This window comes from Sus scrofa, chromosome 14 (assembly GCF_054392235.1).
Source record: "Sus scrofa isolate SSC_HxYL_T2T_F1_AM1 chromosome 14, Sscrofa_HxYL_maternal_Yorkshire_Landrace_v2.0, whole genome shotgun sequence".
Taxonomy (NCBI): Eukaryota; Metazoa; Chordata; class Mammalia; order Artiodactyla; family Suidae; genus Sus; species Sus scrofa.
The window spans coordinates 61,438,205-61,458,977 of record NC_139396.1 but is presented as its reverse complement, the minus strand read 5'-3'; the positions used below and the strand labels follow the sequence as shown (position 1 = coordinate 61,458,977).

Below are 20,773 nucleotides of genomic sequence, written 5' to 3'. Positions count from 1 at the left end.
TCCTTTGACTTGCTTATGATTATGAGATTGGAGCTTATTCATCAAGTTTTCTTTTTAATAGATTATGTTCTAGAAACTTGCCAAAGTATGGAGTTCTCTTGTGGAGCAGCAGGTTAAGGATTTGGCATTATTACTGAAGTGGCTTAGGTCACTGCTTTGGTTTGGGTTTGATCCCTGGCCTGGGAACTTCCACATGCCATGGGTGTGGCCAAAAAAAAAAAAAAAATTTTCTGGAGTTCCTGTTGTGGCTCAGTGGAAATGAATCTGACTAGCATCCATAAGGTTTTATCTCTGGCCTTGCTCAATGGGTTAAAAATCCAACGTTGCTGTGGCCGTGGTGTAGGCCAGCAGCTACAGCTCTGATTTGACCCCTAGCCTGGGAACCTCCACATGCCACGGGTGCGGCCCTAAAAAAAGATTAAAAAAAAAAAAAAAAGAAAAAAAGTATAAAGAGAAATGTGACATTCCCCAGAGGTAGCTATTGCTACAGTTTTTCTTGTACTCTTGTGCACATTTCTTAAGCATATTTGCAGCACACTCACAAACACAGTAAAGCAAGACTGGATCATAGTGCTTTTTTTATGGGACTGTATATTTTGGGTTCCCCTCTCATGTCAGGAACCATATGATCTGTGGCACATGGATCTAATTTTATGGGCTGCATGGGATTCTGTGTTGTGGGTGCACCATGTTTTAGTTAATTTTTTTACCTGTTAATTGATTTTTTTTTCTTTTTTTTTTTTTTTTTTTTGCCTTCCTGCGGCATATGGAGTTCCTGAGCCAGGGATTGGATCCGAGTTGCAGTTGTGACCTAAGCTGCATCTGTGGCAATGCCAGATCCTTAACCCACTATGCCTGGTCGGGGATCAAACCTGCATCTAGTGCTTCCAAGATGCCACTGATCCTGTTGCACCACAGTAGGAACTCTTATTGATTGATATTTTAGGGTTGTTTCTAATGTTTCTGTATTTTAAACACCACTGTGGTGTACCCCCTTGTATGTATATGTCCCTTGCACACTGTGGGCACTTCTATAGCACAGATTCCTGGGCATAGAGTTGCTAGGTTATGTGACATGTTCTGAGCTATCCCCTCACTAAACGTCCCCTTTTTTTCAAACCTGGTGTTAATCTTGCCAATCATGGGTGAAAGAATGTTATCCCATTTTATTTTGTATTTTTTTCTTTTCTTTTTTTTTTTGGTTATCTCTTTAGGGCTGCACCTGTGGCATATGGAAGTTCCCAGGCTAGGGGTTGAATCAGAACTGCAGCTGCCAGCCTACACCACAGCCGCAGTAATGCCAGATCCAAGCCGCGCTTTGACCTACACCACAGCTCATGGCAACGGTAGATCCTTAACCCACTGATCGAGGCCAGGGATTGAACCAGAATCCTTGTAGATACTAGTTGGGTTCTTAACCCACTGAACCTCAGCAGGAATTCCTTGTGTTTCTTTACTTACTTTTAAAGTTCAGTATCTCTTCACATGTTTATGGGCCACCTGTATTTCATATTTTCTGAATTCTAAACAAGGTTAAGAATTTATTTATTTGTGGTCCCTGAGAATCATGGTTGACTGGGATTGGTTCCTGTGGATTTCATTGTGAACCTGATAGGGTTTCTACAGTAATCAGCAGCATGACCCAGAATGTTCCCTGTGGGTCAGAGGATGCTGCTTCATGTGCCACCAGCTTGGTTACCGACCTTCCTCAGACGCTTACCTTGACTTACCCGCTGTTCTCTCTCAGAACGGCCCAGAGTTGCTGCCTCGCGTGGCCATGCTGCGACTTCTGACTTGGGTGATCGGGACGGCCTCTCCCCGACTGCAGGTGATCTGATTCCCAGTAGGCTTTTGCCGTTCATGACCCTGACCTGAGGTCCTGGTTCTTTCTCTCAGCCCTCACTTCTGGCCTTGGGCAGAAGGGTTGCTTTTGAGAGCCAGCCTGACCTGTTGTCAGCTTGTGAGGGCTTTTGTTTGGGTCTTGCCATTGGCCTTGGCCTGGTATTGGGGTCAGAGCCCAAGGAGGGCTGTGGGTGGGTGTTGTCAGTTCATATTCCTCCTGGGCCCCTCAGCCTATCGCCTGGTTCCCCTGCCTGGCCCTGAGGTAGGAAAAAATTGGTTGAACTAAGCCCAGTGTATCGATGTCTTCCTTAGGTTCTGGCTTCAGACACCCTGACCACCCTATGTGCCAGCAGCAGTGGCGAGGATGGCTGTGCCTTTGCAGAGCAGGAGGAAGTGGACGTGCTGCTCTGTGCCTTGCTGTCCCCCTGTGCCAGTGTGCGGGACACGGCACTTCGGGTGCGTGCCCACTCCCTCCCAGGGCTGCCCAGCGTGCCTTGTCGCTCAGTGCTGGTGTTTGAGCCGATGGGTGATGCTGCACATTTGGGCGATGCTGCACATTTGCACCAGTGTGTCCTGGAGGCAAAGAGAAGAGGTCACAGGGTGTGGGTTGGGGTCATTCCAAGAATTGGAACAAATGAGCAGTCTATTTTTTCTTCACCTTGGGAGACTTCACCTAATTCGTAGAATGAAATGTGGATCTTGGTACTTTCATAGATAGATATAATTCCCAGGATTGGTTCATTTTTTCAACCCATTACCTTATATTTGCCTTTTCTTGGTGCTTTTGGACCCCAAACTAAAAGGTCCCCTGGGAGTATGAGACATTGATTCCCTAATGCCTGTCTGCAGCCTCCTGCTGTTGCTCTGTGACAGCTTTCGCTGGTCCTTGGTAAAATGTCAAAAACAATGGCAGGAGTTCCCGTCATGGCGCAGTGGTTAACGAATCCGACTAGGAACCATGAGGTTGCGGGTTCGGTCCCTGCCCTAGCTCAGTGGGTTAACGATCTGGCATTGCCGTGAGCTGTGGTGTAGGTTGCAGACGCGGCTCGGATCCTGCGTTGCTGTGCCTCTGGCGTAGGGCGGTGGCTACAGCTCCGATTCAACCCCTAGCCTGGGAACCTCCATATGCCGCGGGAGCGGCCCAAGAAATAGCAACAACAACAACAACAACAAAAGACAAAAAGACAAAAAAAAAAACAATGGCAGTGTGGCAAATATTTCTTTGAAAAAAGTAATGTCCTTTATCTGAGGATTTGTCTCTCTTGCATGTTTAGAATTAAAATGTAAAATTTTACCTTAAAAAAGATTCTGCCACTGCATGCCATCATGAAGAGACAGAGCAGCTAATGAGGTGAACTGACTAATGGCACTCCCTATCCAGCGCTGTCCAGTGGAACTTTCTGCAGGGGTGGGAATTTATATTTGTGCTGTCCAAAGGGGTAGCCACCAGCCAGCGTGTGGCTATTGAGCACTTGAAATGTGGCTGATGCAGCTGAAGAACTTAGACTTGATTTTTAATTGATTTAACTGTGGAGACCCGTGTGCAGCTGGTGGCTACATCCTTCTTGGATGGAGGAGCTTGGGGGGGGGTGCATTGGAGTAGGTTGGAGGCTGTTCCCAAAGGTCATGCCTCACACGGCACCATCCCACCCCCTTTCAGGGGCTGATGGAACTCCACATGGTGTTGCCAGCACCCGACACAGATGAGAAGAATGGCCTAAACCTTCTGCGGAGGCTCTGGGTGGTCAAGTTTGACAAGGAAGAGGAGATCCGGAAGCTGGCTGAGAGGTGAGACCTGTCGGAAGGCTGTTTTTTCCTGCTCCATCCTCTTCCCTCATGAAATAATGACCCAGTGTGTTCAGCCTACAGAGGGCAGAAGGGCTAGGTGGTCAGGGTCGGTGGGGCTGGTGCTGCAGATTCTTGTTTGCCCAGCCCCACCTTTGGTCTGCTATAGGCTCTGGTCAATCATGGGCCTAGATCTGCAGCCAGACCTCTGCTCCTTGCTCATCGATGATGTCATCTACCATGAGGCGGCTGTGAGGCAAGCTGGGGCCGAAGCCCTCTCCCAAGCAGTGGCGCGTTACCAGCGGCAGGCAGCGGAGGTCATGGACAAGCTCATGGATATTTACCAGGAGAAGCTCTATGTGAGTAGCCCTGATGCGGTCTGAGTTTATGATGGTGGATTGGACTCTGTTCAGCCTCTGACCTGCTCCAGACAGGAGTCTTGGAAATCACTGTGGCTTAGGGTGGCTTGTGCCTGATCTTCCACCTCACCTGGGTAGCTGGCTTGCCCAGCTTGCCCAGAGAGAGCACTGTAGTGCATTGATCAACTTGTCTGTTGCAGCGACCACCCCCAGTGCTGGATGCTTTGGGACGAATTATCTCAGAATCTCCTCCAGATCAGTGGGAAGCCAGGTATAACAGCTGTTGGAATCTTGTTCTGGTCAGCACTGAGGCCTGGCAGGCAGGCTGGCTGGCCTGGGTGCTGTGAGGCAGCAGCATGGGATAAATAGAACAGTGAGGGAAAGGGTGGACCACCCTCTGAATCAGTCCTGAGTTCAGGTTGTGGCTCCTCCTGGGCAGTCATGCAACTGTGGGCGTGTTTCTCCTTTCCTCTGGCGGACTCAGGTTCCTTAGAGGCCCCTGGGGACCTCCCTACTGCTGTAGCTGAAAGAATAGTAGCACTTAGCCTTTGAGTGCCTTTGTATCTGGTTCCTTCAGCCCTCTCTCCTGCAGCCTGCCCTGAGGGGCAGAGGGTAGGTATTGCATTTGGGGAAACAGGCAGATCTGGTCCTTGCCCAGGGTGACCCTGTAAGAGGTAAACTCTGGGAAGAGGGCAGGTCTCTATTTTACAAGTGGGTTGTTCCAGACCAGTGGGCAGACCATTGCATAAGCACTGGGGCAGTGGGATCCATGCTGTGCTCTGCCCCCCGAAGCAGTGTTTGCCGTTGGCAACCCCATTCTCCCAGTGACATACTGAGATAGATGCCACCAGCAGGGAAGGCCCTGGGCTTGCCCTCGCCCCTCTGACACATGCCCTCCTTCTTTCTCAGGTGTGGCTTGGCTTTGGCCCTGAATAAGCTCTCCCAATGTTTGGACAGCTCTCAGGTGAAGCCACTCTTTCAGTTTTTTGTCCCTGATGCCCTCAACGACCGAAACGCAGATGTCCGGAAGTGCATGTTAGATGCAGCCCTTGCAACACTCAACATACACGGGAAGGTAAAAATTTCAGCCAGCTGAGAAGGTGGGGAGAAGACTGGGCTAGGGCAGGTGATGGAGCTGAACAGTGGTGACACAAGAAGGCTGAGTGCCAGAAATCCTGGCAGGGCACCAGCCCCCATGGAAAATTATATTTCTCTTAAGTCATGAAGACCCCCAAAAAGTGTTAAATTCTACAAGTCTGCTGCAGTCCTGCCAGAAAATTGGGAAACTCACTGGCACTGCTGGCTGGCTTGTCAGGATGCCTGTCCCACAGCCAGACCTGGGCTTCGTCCTTGGGCAGAGACTTTCATCCCCAGGCACAGCCTATACAGTTAACGAGAGGCTCCGGGTGTGCTTGACTTTCCAGGAGAACGTCAACTCACTGCTGCCTGTGTTTGAGGAGTTCCTGAAGAATGCACCCAATGACGCCAGCTACGATGCTGTGCGGCAGAGTGTGGTGGTCTTAATGGGCTCTCTAGCCAAGCACCTGGACAAGAGCGACCCCAAAGTGAAGCCTATCGTTGCCAAGCTCATCGCCGCCCTCTCCACCCCGTCCCAGCAGGTGCCTGCCCTCTGGCCTGGGGCCCCGATCATGGATGGGCTGCGGGATGCTTAGCACAGAGTTGGTGTCAGGGTCTAGAAGACCCAGTTGTCTGTAAGGGATTGTCCCATCTCTCAGGGAGCAGCCTGGTTTATAATCGGAAACACCCCTGGAGGGGGAGTTGTTACTGTGTTCTAGTAGGTCTTTCAGCTGTTTTCATTTTTTCCACTCATTTACTAATATAGTTTTTTTTCTTTTTTCTTTTTTTCAATTTTGGCTGCCCCACAGCATATGGAGCTCCTGGGCCAGGGATCAGATCTGAGCTGCAGTATCAGCTGAAGCTGAGGCTGCAGCAATTCCAGATCCTTAACCCACTGTGCCAGGCCACGGATCCAGCCTTCATCCCTGCACTTCCAAGATGCCACTGATCCCATTGTGCCACAGCAGGAGCTCCCTAATAGTCTTTTTTTGCATTAGTGTAAACCTGGTCCTGGGGATGTTTAAAAAAAAAAAAAAAAGATCCTTCTCACTGTGTTAGGCTTTCCTGATTCACTCTCTGTGTTAGTTACATGTTTTGGGGGCCTTTTAATGTAGCTTCCAAGCCACTGTGCAAATAATTTTTTTCCCCTCTTTTTTGAAAAACATTTACATGTGTTTTCTGTGACTTGCATTTTGGACCACCCAGAGTGTCCTCACAGGCCCAGTTGAAAACCGCAGTTGTCAGAGAACCTAGCCTGCAAAAGTCCCACCCAGGTGGCTGGCCACACACTGCCTCACTGCTCTGGTTGGGCTTCATGAGCTGGTGTTGGAAGGCTGTTGACAGTGTCTTTTGGGACCACTCAATTTGGCCCTGGCCCTGTAAGGCCCAGCCACATTTCCCTGTGACTGACAGATTTGAGAACGGAGAGACTTTTTCTGTTGTTGTTGTTGTTGTTTTGTCTTTTTGCCATTTCTCGGGCCGCTCTCGTGGCATATGGAGGTTCCCAGGCTAGGGGTCGAATCGGAGCTGTAGCCACCAGCCTACGCCAGAGCCACAGCAGCGCAGGATCCGAGCCGCGTCTGCAACCTACACCACAGCTCACGGCAACGCCAGATCGTTAACCCACTGAGCAAGGGCAGGGACCGAACCCGCAACCTCATGGTTCCTAGTTGGATTCGTTAACCACTGTGCCATGACGGGAACTCCTGTTGTTGTTGTTTTTTTTTTTTCTTTTCTAGGGCCGCTCCTGCAGCATATAGAGGTTCCCAGGCTAGGGGTCGAATCGGAGCTATAGCTGCCGGCCTACACCACAGCCACAGCAACGCTGGATCCTTAGCCCACTGAGCAAGGGCAGGGATCGAACCTGTAACCTCATGGTTCCCAGTTGGATTCGTTAACCACTGAGCCAGGATGGGATCTCCAAGACTTGTTCTGTTTTTAAGGAGGCACAGTAGCACACTTCTCTCTCGATCTTTTCTCTGTGAGTGGGTATAATCTTCGTGAGGTTTTATCCCACCTGCCCAGTCCTAGGTTTCCCTTCTGACCAGAAAGAACACTGTAGTAGCTGCTGCTTTCCTGGCTAATAGATGTGTAGTGTGACCCTGACAGCATGCGGCGTCATGAGTATGTAACACCGTTTGCCTCTGACGGCCTGTGTTGTCCGACATGCAGTGGCCAAGTTGGGGCTGGGGGACATCTAGTGGCAAAGTGCTGCACAGGGCTGCATCAGTCACCAGGGACTGGCTGTGGTTGAGCTGCAGCACTGACTTGGCAGGCCTCTTCCACAGGTCCAGGAATCCGTGGCCAGCTGCTTGCCCCCCCTTGTCCCTGCCATCAAGGAAGATGCCGGAGGGATGATCCAGAGGCTAATGCAGCAGCTGCTGGAGTCAGACAAGTACGCTGAGCGCAAAGGGGCTGCTTACGGGCTGGCAGGCCTGGTAAAGGGCCTGGGCATCCTCTCGCTGAAGCAACAGGAAATGATGGCTGCCCTGACTGATGCCATCCAGGACAAGAAGAACTTCCGCCGGCGAGAGGGTGAGTGTCCCCAAGCTTGGTGCCACCCAGCTTGAGAGGTTGGTCTCCCTGGCTGCCAGAGGAGGGAGTCGGGCTTTCCTCACCTGCTGAAGGCTGGCATTTGTGTGTGTGCTGAGGGGGCAGCTGTCTGTAACCTAGTCCATCACGTCCTTGCTGACGCGGCCGGGGCTTCCTTACTCTAACTCAGCCATGCCCTCAACTGAGAGAGACTTTGCCTTTCTATCTGTTAATGCTCCCTGTCCTCACCTCCTTCCTGCTCAGGGGAGGGAGAGGATGCTGCTCCCTCATAGGGCAGCCACTTTAGTACCATGGCTGCCCTGAGAGTTTCCAGAGGTGAGGAGGTGGTGGGGAGGTTGTCTTGTGGCTACCCCGAGAGGATATCCTGTCCCCAGCTGTCCCACCTCCCTTCAGGGGCCCTCTTTGCCTTCGAGATGCTCTGCACCATGCTGGGGAAGCTCTTTGAGCCGTATGTAGTTCACGTTCTGCCCCATCTGCTGCTGTGCTTCGGGGATGGGAACCAGTATGTGCGTGAGGTAAGTCCTGAAGCTGGTGTGGGAACAGGTGACAGCCGGGACCCAGTGCTGAGTGTGAGGCTTGGCAGGGAGTTTCTGAGGTGGTGGGAGGCCCTGCCGCTGGAACCTTCTGCCCAAACCTTGGGCACGGTTCACTGGTATGGACTCCTCTGGTTCCTAGTGAAGCACTGAAGCCCTGTGAGATGAGAAACCACGTGTCTCCTTCTCAGCTGTCTCTGCAGGCCTGGGCACAGGGTCTATCCCGTAGACCCCTGGTGAGCTTTGGTCATAGCATCAGGTCTAGCATCAGGCTTGACCCTTGTGTGGCCAAGGAGGCCCCTGAATGTCTTTTCTCCTCCCTTGAGGCTGCAGATGACTGTGCCAAGGCTGTGATGAGCAACCTGAGTGCTCACGGGGTGAAGCTGGTGCTTCCTTCCTTATTGGCTGCCCTGGAGGAGGAATCCTGGAGGACCAAAGCCGGTAAGGCCACTCCCTTCCGTGTCTCTGTCTGAACGTCCTGTTCTGAAAACTGCCCTCACAGGGAGGGATCCAGAGCCACAGCTCTTGTCCTGTCTGCTCCCCAGCCCAGTGACAAGGCCAATAGGGAGGCAGCTCAGTCCCTTAGTAGTTTGTATGCTTTCATGCAAAGAACAGGCCTCTGATAGGAGCCACAGTAGGTCAGGAAGTCCCTGAGCTTCAAAGCTAATCTGTGGCCATTGAGGTCTGTGGTTTTAAAGCCTTTTCTTCCTTGAAACCCTTTTAAAAAAATATCTTATCTGGAATCCTAATATGCAAAACAGAGCTGCTCTGGTTTGGAGAGGAACCTCCCACTTGGCTTCCTCCTCCATCCTTTAGACTTTGCCCTACATCTTGAACAATCACAGTCTTAATCAGTCTCCTCATTTGTGGATGAGGGGACTGCGGCCAGAGAAATTCAGTGAATTGGCCTTGGATCATTGCCCACACTAAGCCAGGTCTGGCCTTTCTCCCCCACATCACCCAGCCTCTCGCCCAGCCTCCCGTTGCGCATCAGGCCTTGGGAGCGTTTTGCTTGTTAGGCTGGAGCCAGACCCTCTTGCCCTCCTCCTGGGACTGTGAGAGCACAGTCTGCAGAGGGGCAGCCTGCTTATCCCTTGTCCGGGCAGCCAGCCCAGGCAACTTGCCAGCCTGTTCTCAGTGATTTCATGCTGGGCATGTGTCTGCTGTCTGCAGGGTCGGTGGAGTTGCTTGGGGCGATGGCATACTGTGCTCCCAAGCAGCTGTCGTCGTGCCTGCCCAACATCGTGCCCAAGCTCACGGAGGTGCTCACCGACTCCCATGTCAAGGTGCAGAAGGCAGGACAGCAGGCGCTCAGGCAGATTGGCTCCGTCATCAGGAACCCAGAGATCCTGGGTATGCCTCTCCAATGAGGGCACTGGCCCTGACTCCTCCTCCCATCCTGGACACCGCAGGGGACATGCACCCACTCAGCACATGTCCTCCAAGGACAGATATGTTTCCATTGAGGTGACCTCTAAATTTGGGGAAGCCCTTTTCCTATAATAATAAGTGGAAAGTAGTTTGGAAAGTGGAGTGTTTTCCTATTGGTCTAAAGTAGTCATTGACTGTACAGGTAGGGAAACAGTCATTGGCCTGGAAGCAGCTTGAATCTAAGAGAGCCTTGAGGTCAACAGAATTAAATGACCAGCTAGACCATGTCAGCATCATTGAAAGTCTTTGCAGATCTTTCTGTTCTGTCTCATTCCAGGAGACCTGTGATAGAGGGAAGGTTAGGGAGCTTACTCTTTTTTTTTTTTTTTTTTTTTTTGGCTTTTTAGGGCCGGTGCGGCATATGGAGGTTCCCAGGCTAGGGGCTGAATTGGAGCTACAGCTGCCAGCCTACTCCACAGCCATAGCAACACAGGATTCAAGCTGCATCTGTGACCTACACCACAGCTCACGGCAACGCCGGATCCTCCACCTACTGAACGAGGCCAGAGATCGAACCCGCAACCTCATGGTTCCTACTTGGATTGTTTCCACTGCACCACGATGGGAACTCTAGGGAGCTTACTCTTTCTTTAGTATGTTTTTTTCCTTGAGTGATTAAGGAAAGATTGATTTCTAGAAACAGATCCCAGCCAGCTGCCTTGACCAGCACATTGTTCAGTTTTAAGCTTCAGCATAGAGCATCAGTGTTCATTCAGTGTGTTTCAGCCTGCATATTTCCAGACTTGTTTTCATACAGCAAATGATGAGGTTTTGTTTTTGTTTTTTAAGGGATGAATAGATAGATTTGGATGTTTAACATGGTCCAGCAGCCCTGGGGATTTCTAAGGACTAAAACAGCATCATCTCTATCAAATGAATGCCTTCATTTTGGGAATCCAGCCTGAGCCTTTTTTTTTTTATTTTATTTTTAGCTATAGTTTGCATAATGTAAAATTCACTTCTTAAAAATGTACAACTTGGAGTGCCCGTTGTGGCTCAGTGGAAACGAACCCGACTGATATCCATGAGGATGCAGATTTCATCCCTGGCCTCGCTCAGTGGGTTAAGGATTTGGTGTTGCAGTGAGCTGTAGTGTAGGTTGCAGACATGGCTTAGATCTGGCTTTTCCGTGGCTCTGGCTGTGGCACAGGCCAGCAGCTGTAGCCCCGATTTGACCCCTAGCCTGGGAACTTCCATATGCTGCACCTGTGGCCCTAAAGTAAAAAAAAAATGAAAAAAAAGTACAACTTAGTGGTTTTTAGCATATTCACAAAATTATGGGAGTTCTTTAGTGGCTCAGTAGGTTAAGGATCTGGCCTTGTCACTGCTGTGGCTCGGGTCACTGCTATGGTGCAGGTTTGATCCCTGTCCTGGGAACTTCCACATGCCATGGGCACAGCCCCCCACCAAAAAAAACAAGAAAGAAATTATGTAAGCATCACCACTATCCAGTTCTGGGGCATTTTCATCACCCCAGAAAGGAACTAGCATTCACTACCCACTAGCATTCACTCCTCATTTCCCCTCCTACCTATAGCCCCTGACAACTACTGGTCTATTTTCTCTCAGTTTGCCTATTCTGGACACTTTGTGTAAATGGCATGATGCCGTATGTGGCCTTTTGTGTCTAGCTTCTTGGGTTTAGCATTATGTTTTCATCTACATTGTAACATGTATCAGTACTTCTTCCCTTTTATGACTGGATAATATATTACATTGTATGACTATACCACATTTTGTTTATCCATCAATTGATGGATATTTGGGTTGTTTCCACTTTTTGGCTATTAAGAATACTGGTGCTAAGAACATTAGGGTAAAAAGTTGTTTTTTGTTTTGGTAGACATAATTTCAGTTCTTTTGGTTATAGACCTAGGAATGGAACTGCTGGGTTACGTGGTAATACCCTTTTTGAGGAACTGCTAGACTGTTTCCCCAGGGACTACCATTTCACATTCCCAGCAGCAATGTATCTAAGTCCTAACTGCCAACACTGTTTTTGTCTGCCTCTATGGTTATGGCCATCCTAGTGGGTGTGAAGCGGCATCTTGTTGTGTTGTGTTGTTTGTTTGTTTTTAAGGGCCATACCCGCAACATTTGGAAGTTCCCACGCTAGGGGTCTAATTAGAGCTGCAGCTGCCAGCCACAGCCACAGCAATGCCAAATCTGAGCCATGTCTGCGGCTTACACCACAGCTCCCAGCAATGCTGGATCCTTAACCCACTGAGCAAGGTCAGGGATTGAACCCGAATCCGCATGGATACTAGTCAGGTTCGTTGCCACTGAGCCACAACGGGAACTCCCTCATTGTGGTTTTGATTTACATTTCCCTAATGACTAATGATGTGGAACATCTTTTCATGTGCTTATTTTTCATTTGCAGGTGTTCTTTGGAGAACTATCTATTCAAATCCTTTGTCCATTTTTAAATTGGGTTATTAGGGAGTTCCCGTTGTGGCTAAGCATCAACGAACCCAACTAGTATCTGTGAGGGAGTGGGTTTGATCCCTGGTCTCACTCAGTGGGTTAAGGATCCAGCATTGCTCTGAGCTGTGGTGTAAGTAACAGGCAAAGCTTGGATCCTGCGTTGCTGTGGTGTAGGCTGGCAGCTATAGCTCTGATTCGACCCCTAGCCTGGGAGCTTCCATATGCCGTGGGTGCGGCCCTAAAAAAAGAAAAAAAAAAAAAAATTGGGTTATTAGTTTGTTGGTTTGTTTTTAGGGCTGCACCTGCAGCATATGGAATTTCCCAGGCAAGGGGTTGAATTGGAGCTATAGCTGACGGCCTGTGCCACAGCCACAGCAGCACCAGATCTAAGCCGAATTTGCGACCTACACCACAGCTCACAGCAATGCCAGATCTTTAACCCACTGAGCAAGGCCGGAGATTGAACCTACATCTTAATGGATACTAGTTGGATTTGTTTCCACTGAGCTATGACAGGAACTCCGGGTTATTAGTTTTTTTATTAGTTTTTTTAAAACTCTTGACCAGCCTGTATCTTTATAGTGGTTGAATTCCCTGAGTTTGTGGGAAAGATAAACCAGGTATTCCCTTTGAAACTCTTTCTGCAGGCTGATAGTGCTGACTTTTGGGAGCTTGTTGTATCTGGGCTTAGCTCCTCTGAACATTGTGTGTTTTAGTCCCATCACTGATTCAGGGGCCTTTAGTGTCTCCAGTTAGTTTTTCACAAAGCCACTGTGCTTCCAGGATAAGGTGCATGGTGCCCAAGGAGCTCTTGCAAAGAAGCCTAGTGCTGAGGCTGCAGCTTAGTGCCACAGGTGCCCTACCAGACCACAGCTCCACAATGCAAAGGGGTGACAGCTGATGCCCCACACCAATAGAATTGCTCTTTGTGGAGATCCCATCGTGTCTCAGTGGTTAATGAATCAGACTAGGAATGAGGTTGCGGATTTGATCCCTGACCTCGCCCAGTGGATTTAAAGGTCCGGCGTTGCTGTGAGCTGTGGAGTAGGTTGCAGACTCGGCTTGGATCTGACATTGCTGTGGCTGTGGTGTTAGGCCGGCAGCTGTAGCTCCAATTAGACCCCTAGCCTGGGAACCTCCATATGCCGTGGGTGCGGCCCTAGAAAAGACAAAAAAAAAAAAAAAAAAAAGAATTGTTTCCCCTGCTGGTGACTTGCAGGGCTCCAGGGAGAGGTGGCCCCAGACTCCCTTATCCTTTGACCCCCCTCTAGTGCTGGGAATCTGGCGGCTTTGCCACATCATAGACTCCTATAAAGCTGCTCTCTCTCGTTTGGACACGCAGCCATTGCTCCAGTCTTGCTGGATGCCCTGACAGACCCCTCTCGGAAGACCCAGAAGTGCTTGCAAACGTTGCTGGACACCAAGTTTGTCCACTTCATTGATGCCCCATCCCTGGCCCTCATCATGCCCATCGTCCAGAGAGCCTTCCAGGACCGTTCCACGGACACACGGAAGATGGCCGCCCAGATCATTGGCAACATGTACTCCCTGACAGACCAGAAGGTATCAGCCTGTCTGGGGCTCATGTAGGACAGACCAGTGGATGCTGGTTTAAGGCGCAGGGTCCCTACTGACAATAGACACAACAGTTTGATCCCAATTATATTTGGGGGGAGAAATGGACCATTTGGGGCTGAGGGTGGGAGTCTATGTTCTGAGCATCTTGTACAACATAATGGCCCAAGTCATTAGTTCAGCCCCCTGGGGGTGCCCATCCCCATGGCTCCTTTTATAGACTGAGTGGGAGGAAAGGTCCAGCCTTTGCTTTGACCTTTCAGGAGTGTTGGGAAGGTGGCTATTGCTTTGACTGAGTACAGTGTTTTCTTGTCATAAGCATTTGCTTCTGTAAGCCTCTCAGAGGAAATTAACTTAATTTGGGAGATTTACTTTGTTTGTTTACTTGCTTGTAGGGACTTGTATGTGTGATCTCACTACCCCAGCTCTGCTTTGCTTGCTGAGGCTATGGGCACAAGAGATAAAGTGAGAAAATTATGTCAATCCTAGAAAATTTGGGAAATTGAAAGTTGAAAACCAAAAAATTTTATCTATAGCCCTCCAAAAGCTAAAACAATTACTATTAATGTTTTTTTTTTTTTTTTTTTTTTTTTGTCTTTTTTTTTTTGTCTTTAGTTGTTGTTGTTCTTGTTGTTGCTATTTCTTGGGCCGCTCTCGCGGCATATGGAGGTTCCCAGGCTAGGGGTCGAATCGGAGCTGTAGCCACCGGCCTACGCCAGAGCCACAGCAACGCGGGATCCGAGCCGCGTCTGCAACCTACACCACAGCTCACGGCAACGCCGGATCGTTAACCCACTGAGCAAGGGCAGGGACCGAACCCGCAACCTCATGGTTCCTAGTCGGATTCGTTAACCACTGCGCCACGACGGGAACTCCCTATTAATGTTTTTTTATTACATTTAGAAAATGACATTCCTGAACATAAATGTATTTCTGTTATAGCAAGTTATTCATAAGACCGAGCTTTAATAGTTATATAATATTCCAGCAAGTTTATATATCATAACTTATATAATTCTATTGTCACTCATATAGTGTCCAAGGTTTCTTGCTATTTTAAATGATGCTGCAGTGAACATAAGGCTTTTCTATATTTAAAACTGTTTCTGAAAGCTGAATGTTGTATCAAGAGACATAAACCTTTTAAGGTGAAGAAAGGGAAAAGATGATAATGCAATTTTGAAAGGAAAGTGCCATAAAGAATTTGCTCAATTTCAGAGTCTGGGCAGGCCTTGGTCCCAGGATGAGGAAGAGCCTTGAACTGCAGCTGGTTGCTCTCTCCACCTCTTGAGGATGGGACTGGGGTCCCTCATAGGTTTCCCTGATCAATCACCCTGGGGCCTTCAAGGAACCAGTCTTGGGCGGGGGATGTTCTTTGCCACCTGCTCTTGCCTACCTGTTCCAGGGGACCCCTGTGAGTACTTGTAGTCAGCAGAATGGTGCAGTCAGGGTATACAGTGGAACATATCTGGAGAAAGCCAGAATTGAGCCTCCATTGTGTCTCTTCTGTTGTTGTAGGACTTGGCTCCTTACCTACCAAGTGTGACACCTGGTCTAAAAGCCTCTCTTTTGGACCCTGTACCTGAGGTGAGTCTGGGAGGGGAGGGGCCAGGAGCTTGTTGTTTTAGCCCAGTCCCAGAAAATTGATTCCTGAGACTTCCCTGTAAGTCTGCATTTGTGTCTGACTGGTAATGAGCCTAAGGATCCCTTCTTGCTCCTGCATGGTCACCTAGTTTCGATCCACATCTCATTGCCATCCCTGCTGTTGGTTACCTGACAGGTGCGGACAGTGTCTGCAAAGGCTCTGGGGGCCATGGTGAAAGGCATGGGGGAGTCGTGCTTTGAGGACTTGCTGCCGTGGCTGATGGAGACATTGACTTATGAGCAGAGCTCTGTGGATCGCTCAGGCGCCGCACAGGGTGAGGCAGGGAGGGCCCAGGTTGGGAATGTCCTCTGGAGACCCCCCAGATCCAGTGGGCTTATTCTGTTCCTTTCTTGCAGGATTGGCTGAAGTCATGGCTGGCTTGGGGGTGGAGAAATTGGAGAAGCTGATGCCAGAAATTGTGGCCACAGCCAGCAAAGTGGACATTGCACCGCACGTTCGAGACGGATATATCATGATGTTCAACTACCTGCCCATCACCTTTGGGGACAAGTTCACTCCTTATGTGGGGCCCATCATCCCCTGTATCCTCAAAGTAGGCACCGGTGACTGCTGAGGATAGTGTTACTGAGGAGGGCAGGACGCACGTGTTCTCCTAGAGAGCTAGGGTTCCCTGCCTATTGGGGCTGGGTGGCAGGCGTCCCTTCCTGCCCTTCAGGGAGTTCCATTTCTTCTTGGGTCTGGGTGCCTAGGGGGAAGCAGGTCTGGCTCACCCACCCTTTGTGTGTACAGGCTCTTGCTGATGAGAATGAGTTTGTGCGTGATACTGCCCTGCGTGCAGGCCAGCGAGTCATCTCCATGTATGCCGAGACGGCCATTGCCCTGCTGCTGCCCCAGCTGGAGCAAGGCCTCTTTGATGACCTCTGGAGAATAAGGTGAGAACTCAGGTGGAAAGACCCAGGAGCCCTAGTTTCGTGTTTGGGGGAACTAACTGAGAAATAAAAAGCACAGTGTTGCCAAGGACTCTCAGCTTTTCTAGAACCTCACTTTTACCCATTTGGTAACTCTCCATTTTCTTGTAGCAGTGTCTTCAATTCTGATTCTCTTCTAAAAAGTCCTCTTTATTCAGTCCTTCAGTTTGTGTCAAAATTTAAAATTTTTTTTTTTTTTGTCTTTTGGCCTTTTCTAGGGCCGCTCCCATGGCATATGGAGGTTCCCAGGCTAGGGGTCGAATCGGAGCTGTACGTGCTAGCCTACGCCACAGCCACAGCAATGCGGGGATCCAAGCTGCATCTGTGACCTACACCACAGCTCACTGCAACGTCAGATCCTTAACCCACTGAGCAAGGCCAGGGATCGAACCCACAACCTCATGGTTCCTAGTTGGATTCGTTAACCACTGCGCCACGACGGGAACTCCCTGAAAGTAGGATTTAAAAAGTCATAGCACATCCATACCATGACCTTTGATTTGGCTGTTACAAAGGACAAAGTATATGGACTATGCTAGATGACAAGGAAAGCTCTTCAACCTATTGTTGATGAAATGGTGTGGGCTGTGGCCCAGTGTATGTCGTGCAGGCCAGCTTTGTGTGTGGGGGAGACATGTCTTCACGTAGACGTGTACAAGATTGTCACCAGAGTATCAGAGTGGTTGCCTGGGTGGTGCGTGTCTGGGTGATGGTTTACACTCTGTTTCTTCGTATTTTTTTTGTATTTTTAAAATTTTCAGTTTGGGGGGTTCCATTGTGGCTCAGCAGTAATGAACCCAACTAGTATCCATGAAGACATGGATTCCATCCCTGGCCTTGTTCAGTGGGTTAAGGATCTGGCATTGCCATGAGCTGTGGTGTAGGTTGCAGACGTGGCTTGGATCCCACATTGCTGTGGCTGTAGCTGTGGTGTAGGGTAGCAGCTGTAGCTGTGCTTTGACCCCTAGCCTGGGAACTTGCATATGCTGTGGGTGTGGCCCTAAAAAAAAGATTAAAAAAATTTTCAGTTTGAATGTGACTATCATTTTTACAATCATTAAAAATATTAAACCTAATTTAATTTGAGGTGGAACAAAGTTTAACTTTCTAGAAAGCCTTTCCTTATGTCTCTAATCTGGATGATTGGCATTCCTCATTTCTTGTTAATACTTCTATCTGTGCTCTCTTTCTATAATAATAACTTTTATTATAGAAATTTTGTTTTTTCCTTTTTTTTTTTTTTGGCCATGCCCACGGCATATGCAGTTTTCTGGGCTAAGGACAGAACCTGCACTACATCACTGACAATGCCAGATCCTTAACCCACAAGGCCACCAGGGAACTCATAGAGATTTTCATATCTGCTTTTTAAAAATGTTTATTCTTTTCCATTATTAAAGTAATTTGTGTTCATTAGTAGAAAACTTGGAAAGAAAATATGTGGGAGACTATAAAGAAATTATATCTTTATCATTTATCACTTATCAAATATTGTCTGTAACCTCTCCTATTCTAAGAGAACCATCATGAGTATTTTGGGTACATTTCCTTCTAGTCTCTTTTCTGTCCGAGGCTTGGTCATGCACTGAGACCTCCCCTTGCAACTATATGACTCTGTTCTTGGTATCCTTCTCAGGTTCAGCTCTGTTCAGCTCCTTGGGGATCTCCTCTTCCACATCTCAGGAGTCACTGGGAAGATGACCACAGAAACTGCCTCTGAAGACGATAACTTTGGAACTGCTCAGTCCAACAAGGTGTGCACCTGGACGATTTTCCTCCCTCTGCTGATGGTAGGCAGCCGCTCTGGCACTTGCCCTGTGGGGCTTTACCACCTCATGTTCTCTGCTTCTTTCTGCTGTTGCAGGCGATCATCACTGCCCTGGGGGTAGATCGGCGGAATCGGGTGTTGGCAGGGCTGTACATGGGCCGCTCTGACACCCAGCTGGTTGTGCGACAAGCATCCCTGCATGTTTGGAAGATCGTGGTCTCCAATACGCCCCGCACCTTACGTGAGATCCTGCCCACCCTCTTTGGGCTCCTGCTGGGTTTCCTGGCCAGCACATGTGCAGATAAGAGAACAGTAAGTTTCTTGGACCTTGCTTCTGACCAAGTAGCCGTTGATGCCTCCTTTCAGAGGCTAGAAGGCTAGGTCTTCTGAGAATGCGAGAGCGCCTAGGGTCCCCTATTTGACAGGGGAACATTCATTTATTTACTTGGTTATTCAACAAATACTTTTAAAGCACCTGATATGCTAAACAAGGGCTTAAGATCTGGGGACATAGTAGAGAAGAAAGGCAGCCTCGTGGAGTTGTAGGTGGAGGAGATAGATATGATCAAATAATCACACAAACAGAGGAAAATGCGACTATGACAAGTGCTGCATGGCACTGCTAATGCTTATAACAGATCGGCCGACTTGCAGGGGGTGGTCAGGGAAGGCTTCTCAGAAGAATGATGCTTGAAGATGAAAGGTGAGTGAGCAGTAACGGGTGAGGAGGTGATGAAAGACTGTCCTGGACTGAGGGACTTGAGATGCTAGGTTGGGGTGTGCACCAGCCCTGAGGTGGGTGGGAACTCAGCCAAGAGCAGGGGCTGAGCAAAGGCTAGTGTGGCTGGAGGAGAGGCCGAGCCTGGGCTGATGATCACTTCTGCCAGTCCTTTTTGGCCCACTCCCAACCCCCATCCCTAGCAAGCAGATTGCGTACTTGGCTCTGAAGAAGGGTTTGCATGACACCTAAGAGATGTTTTTTTTCCTTAAAGTGTTTATTCCAAATTCAGCTCCCCTTTCCTGGGCAAGAACATGGGGTTAAGTGACTTCTAGGCCACAGTTTTCAATCCAGGGAAATTGACCCTTGACTGGTCAGCATTTGATGAATTTCTTGTTCATATATAACGTGCAGGCTCCTGCTTTACGTTGTGTAGGTGTGTGTGACGCAGGGACAGTTTTACTTTGAGGTGTTATGCAGGCACCCTGGGGGCTGGGAAAGTTAAGTCTGGCTCAGATAAAGTCTGGACATTGCAGGGTCTACATCCTAGAGTTGTCCACTGGGTGCCCTGGGATTTGCAGGGACTTCATGTCCTGACTTGAGCTCCCCTGACAGATTGCAGCCAGGACACTGGGAGATCTTGTCCGGAAGTTAGGGGAGAAAATCCTACCAGAGATCATCCCCATCCTTGAGGAAGGCCTAAGGTCTCAGAAGAGCGACGAGAGGCAGGGCGTGTGCATCGGGCTGAGCGAGATCATGAAGTCCACCAGCCGGGACGCCGTGAGTATCTCCTCAGGGCCCTGCAGGTCTGCACCTGACTCAGAGGGCCTGGGGAAGTTACAGGAGGAGCTGCACCATAGCCATACTTCACTTCACCCTCAGGGACACACCAACCTCATTCCAGAGGGTGCTGCTGGCAGTGGGGTGCCGGCAGGGCCACGAACACTGGGATTTCCCTCGCAGCTTTCCCGTGAGTTTTGGAGGCTGAGACCTGAGCGATTTGGAGGCCTGGAGTGGCCTTTAGGGATTGGAGATGGTCTTTTTCTCACCACTCCTGAGGTTGCTCCAAGTTAATCCTTTTGTGCCACTCTATCAGTTCAGCTCATACGTGGAGTGCACTTAGTGGGGAAGGGAAGTGTGTGTGTGAGTGGTAGAGGGCGGCAGAGAGCAGGAGGGCATGTGCTCAGTCTTAGAAGGAGTGGAATAGAGGAGAGTAAGTACCCAGTGGATGGACAGGTATTTCTCCAGCAATGAGACTGTTTCCATCGTAGCAACATTCAATTGGCTTGGAGTCCTTCTCACTGACCCTACTTGCTAAAGTAGTTGATCCTCAGAACCTTCCAGGGGAGTAGGCTGAGAGCATGCATAGCGCTCTCTTGATTGGGATGAAAGCATCAAAGCGATGAGGGAGTGGCCGGGCAGAAGTTTGAGCGTGCAGCCAATTGCTTAGCCTGAATGGCTTCCTCTTATTTATGAGATCCTTTTCCTCCTGTGTGTATCAGTATAATGTATTACATTGGGGGTTTTGTATTTGCATTTTTTCAAAGAATAAAGATCGAGGAGTTCCCATCGTGGCACAGTGGTTAACAAATCCGACTAGGAACCATGAGGTTGTGGGTTTGATTCCTGGCCTTGCTCAGTGGGTTAAGGATCTGGCGTTGCCGTGAGCTGTGGTGTAGGTCGCAGAGGCGGCTCAGATTCCGCGTTGCTGTGGCTCTGGCGTAGGCAGGTGGCTACAGCTCCAGTTAGACTCCTAGCCTGGGAACCCCCATATGCTGCGAGAGCAGCCCAAGAAATGGCAAAAAGGCAAAAAAAAAAAAAAAAAGATAAAGGTCGAGTAGTGTGTTAAGGATCTGGCGTGGGTTTGATCCCAGGCCTGGGAACTTCTGTATAGTAAGTGTCCCAAAGGCTGAGGCCTTGTTGGTGGCAAGGCTGCCACATAACCAGTCCCTAGACTCAGAGGTGGTGTTGCTTTAGTGGAGTTAGTTACAGAGGGAACAGAGCCATCATTGGCTCCACTGTAGACCCAAAAAGACTGCGTAAGGGAGGAAGCATTTGAGCTGAGACTTGAAGAAGAACCTGGAATTTCCCGAGGGGATAAGCGAAAGAAAGGGTCTGAACTGTAGAGGCC

At 49.4% G+C, this 20,773-nt stretch overlaps 1 protein-coding gene across 4 annotated transcripts in view; it reads left to right on the top strand.

Moving 5' to 3' along the window:
- GCN1 (GCN1 activator of EIF2AK4) overlaps positions 1 to 20,773 on the top strand; it is a 66,692-nt gene that overhangs the window by 34,243 nt on the left and 11,676 nt on the right. For 2 of the 4 annotated variants that reach the window (XM_084995515.1, XM_021073134.2), the window contains exons 27-45: positions 1,748 to 1,828; positions 2,155 to 2,298; positions 3,503 to 3,630; positions 3,797 to 3,986; positions 4,187 to 4,257; positions 4,896 to 5,061; positions 5,411 to 5,605; positions 7,352 to 7,598; positions 8,010 to 8,131; positions 8,476 to 8,590; positions 9,323 to 9,502; positions 13,350 to 13,570; positions 15,101 to 15,169; positions 15,363 to 15,501; positions 15,584 to 15,780; positions 15,978 to 16,120; positions 17,793 to 17,910; positions 18,021 to 18,236; positions 19,258 to 19,422. In XM_084995515.1, the coding sequence (XP_084851641.1) occupies positions 1,748 to 1,828; positions 2,155 to 2,298; positions 3,503 to 3,630; positions 3,797 to 3,986; positions 4,187 to 4,257; positions 4,896 to 5,061; positions 5,411 to 5,605; positions 7,352 to 7,598; positions 8,010 to 8,131; positions 8,476 to 8,590; positions 9,323 to 9,502; positions 13,350 to 13,570; positions 15,101 to 15,169; positions 15,363 to 15,501; positions 15,584 to 15,780; positions 15,978 to 16,120; positions 17,793 to 17,910; positions 18,021 to 18,236; positions 19,258 to 19,422 (2,907 nt within the window). The remainder of the gene's footprint in view (positions 1 to 1,747; positions 1,829 to 2,154; positions 2,299 to 3,502; positions 3,631 to 3,796; positions 3,987 to 4,186; positions 4,258 to 4,895; positions 5,062 to 5,410; positions 5,606 to 7,351; positions 7,599 to 8,009; positions 8,132 to 8,475; positions 8,591 to 9,322; positions 9,503 to 13,349; positions 13,571 to 15,100; positions 15,170 to 15,362; positions 15,502 to 15,583; positions 15,781 to 15,977; positions 16,121 to 17,792; positions 17,911 to 18,020; positions 18,237 to 19,257; positions 19,423 to 20,773) is intronic. The other 2 variants (XM_084995517.1, XM_084995516.1) reach the window with 1 other exon arrangement.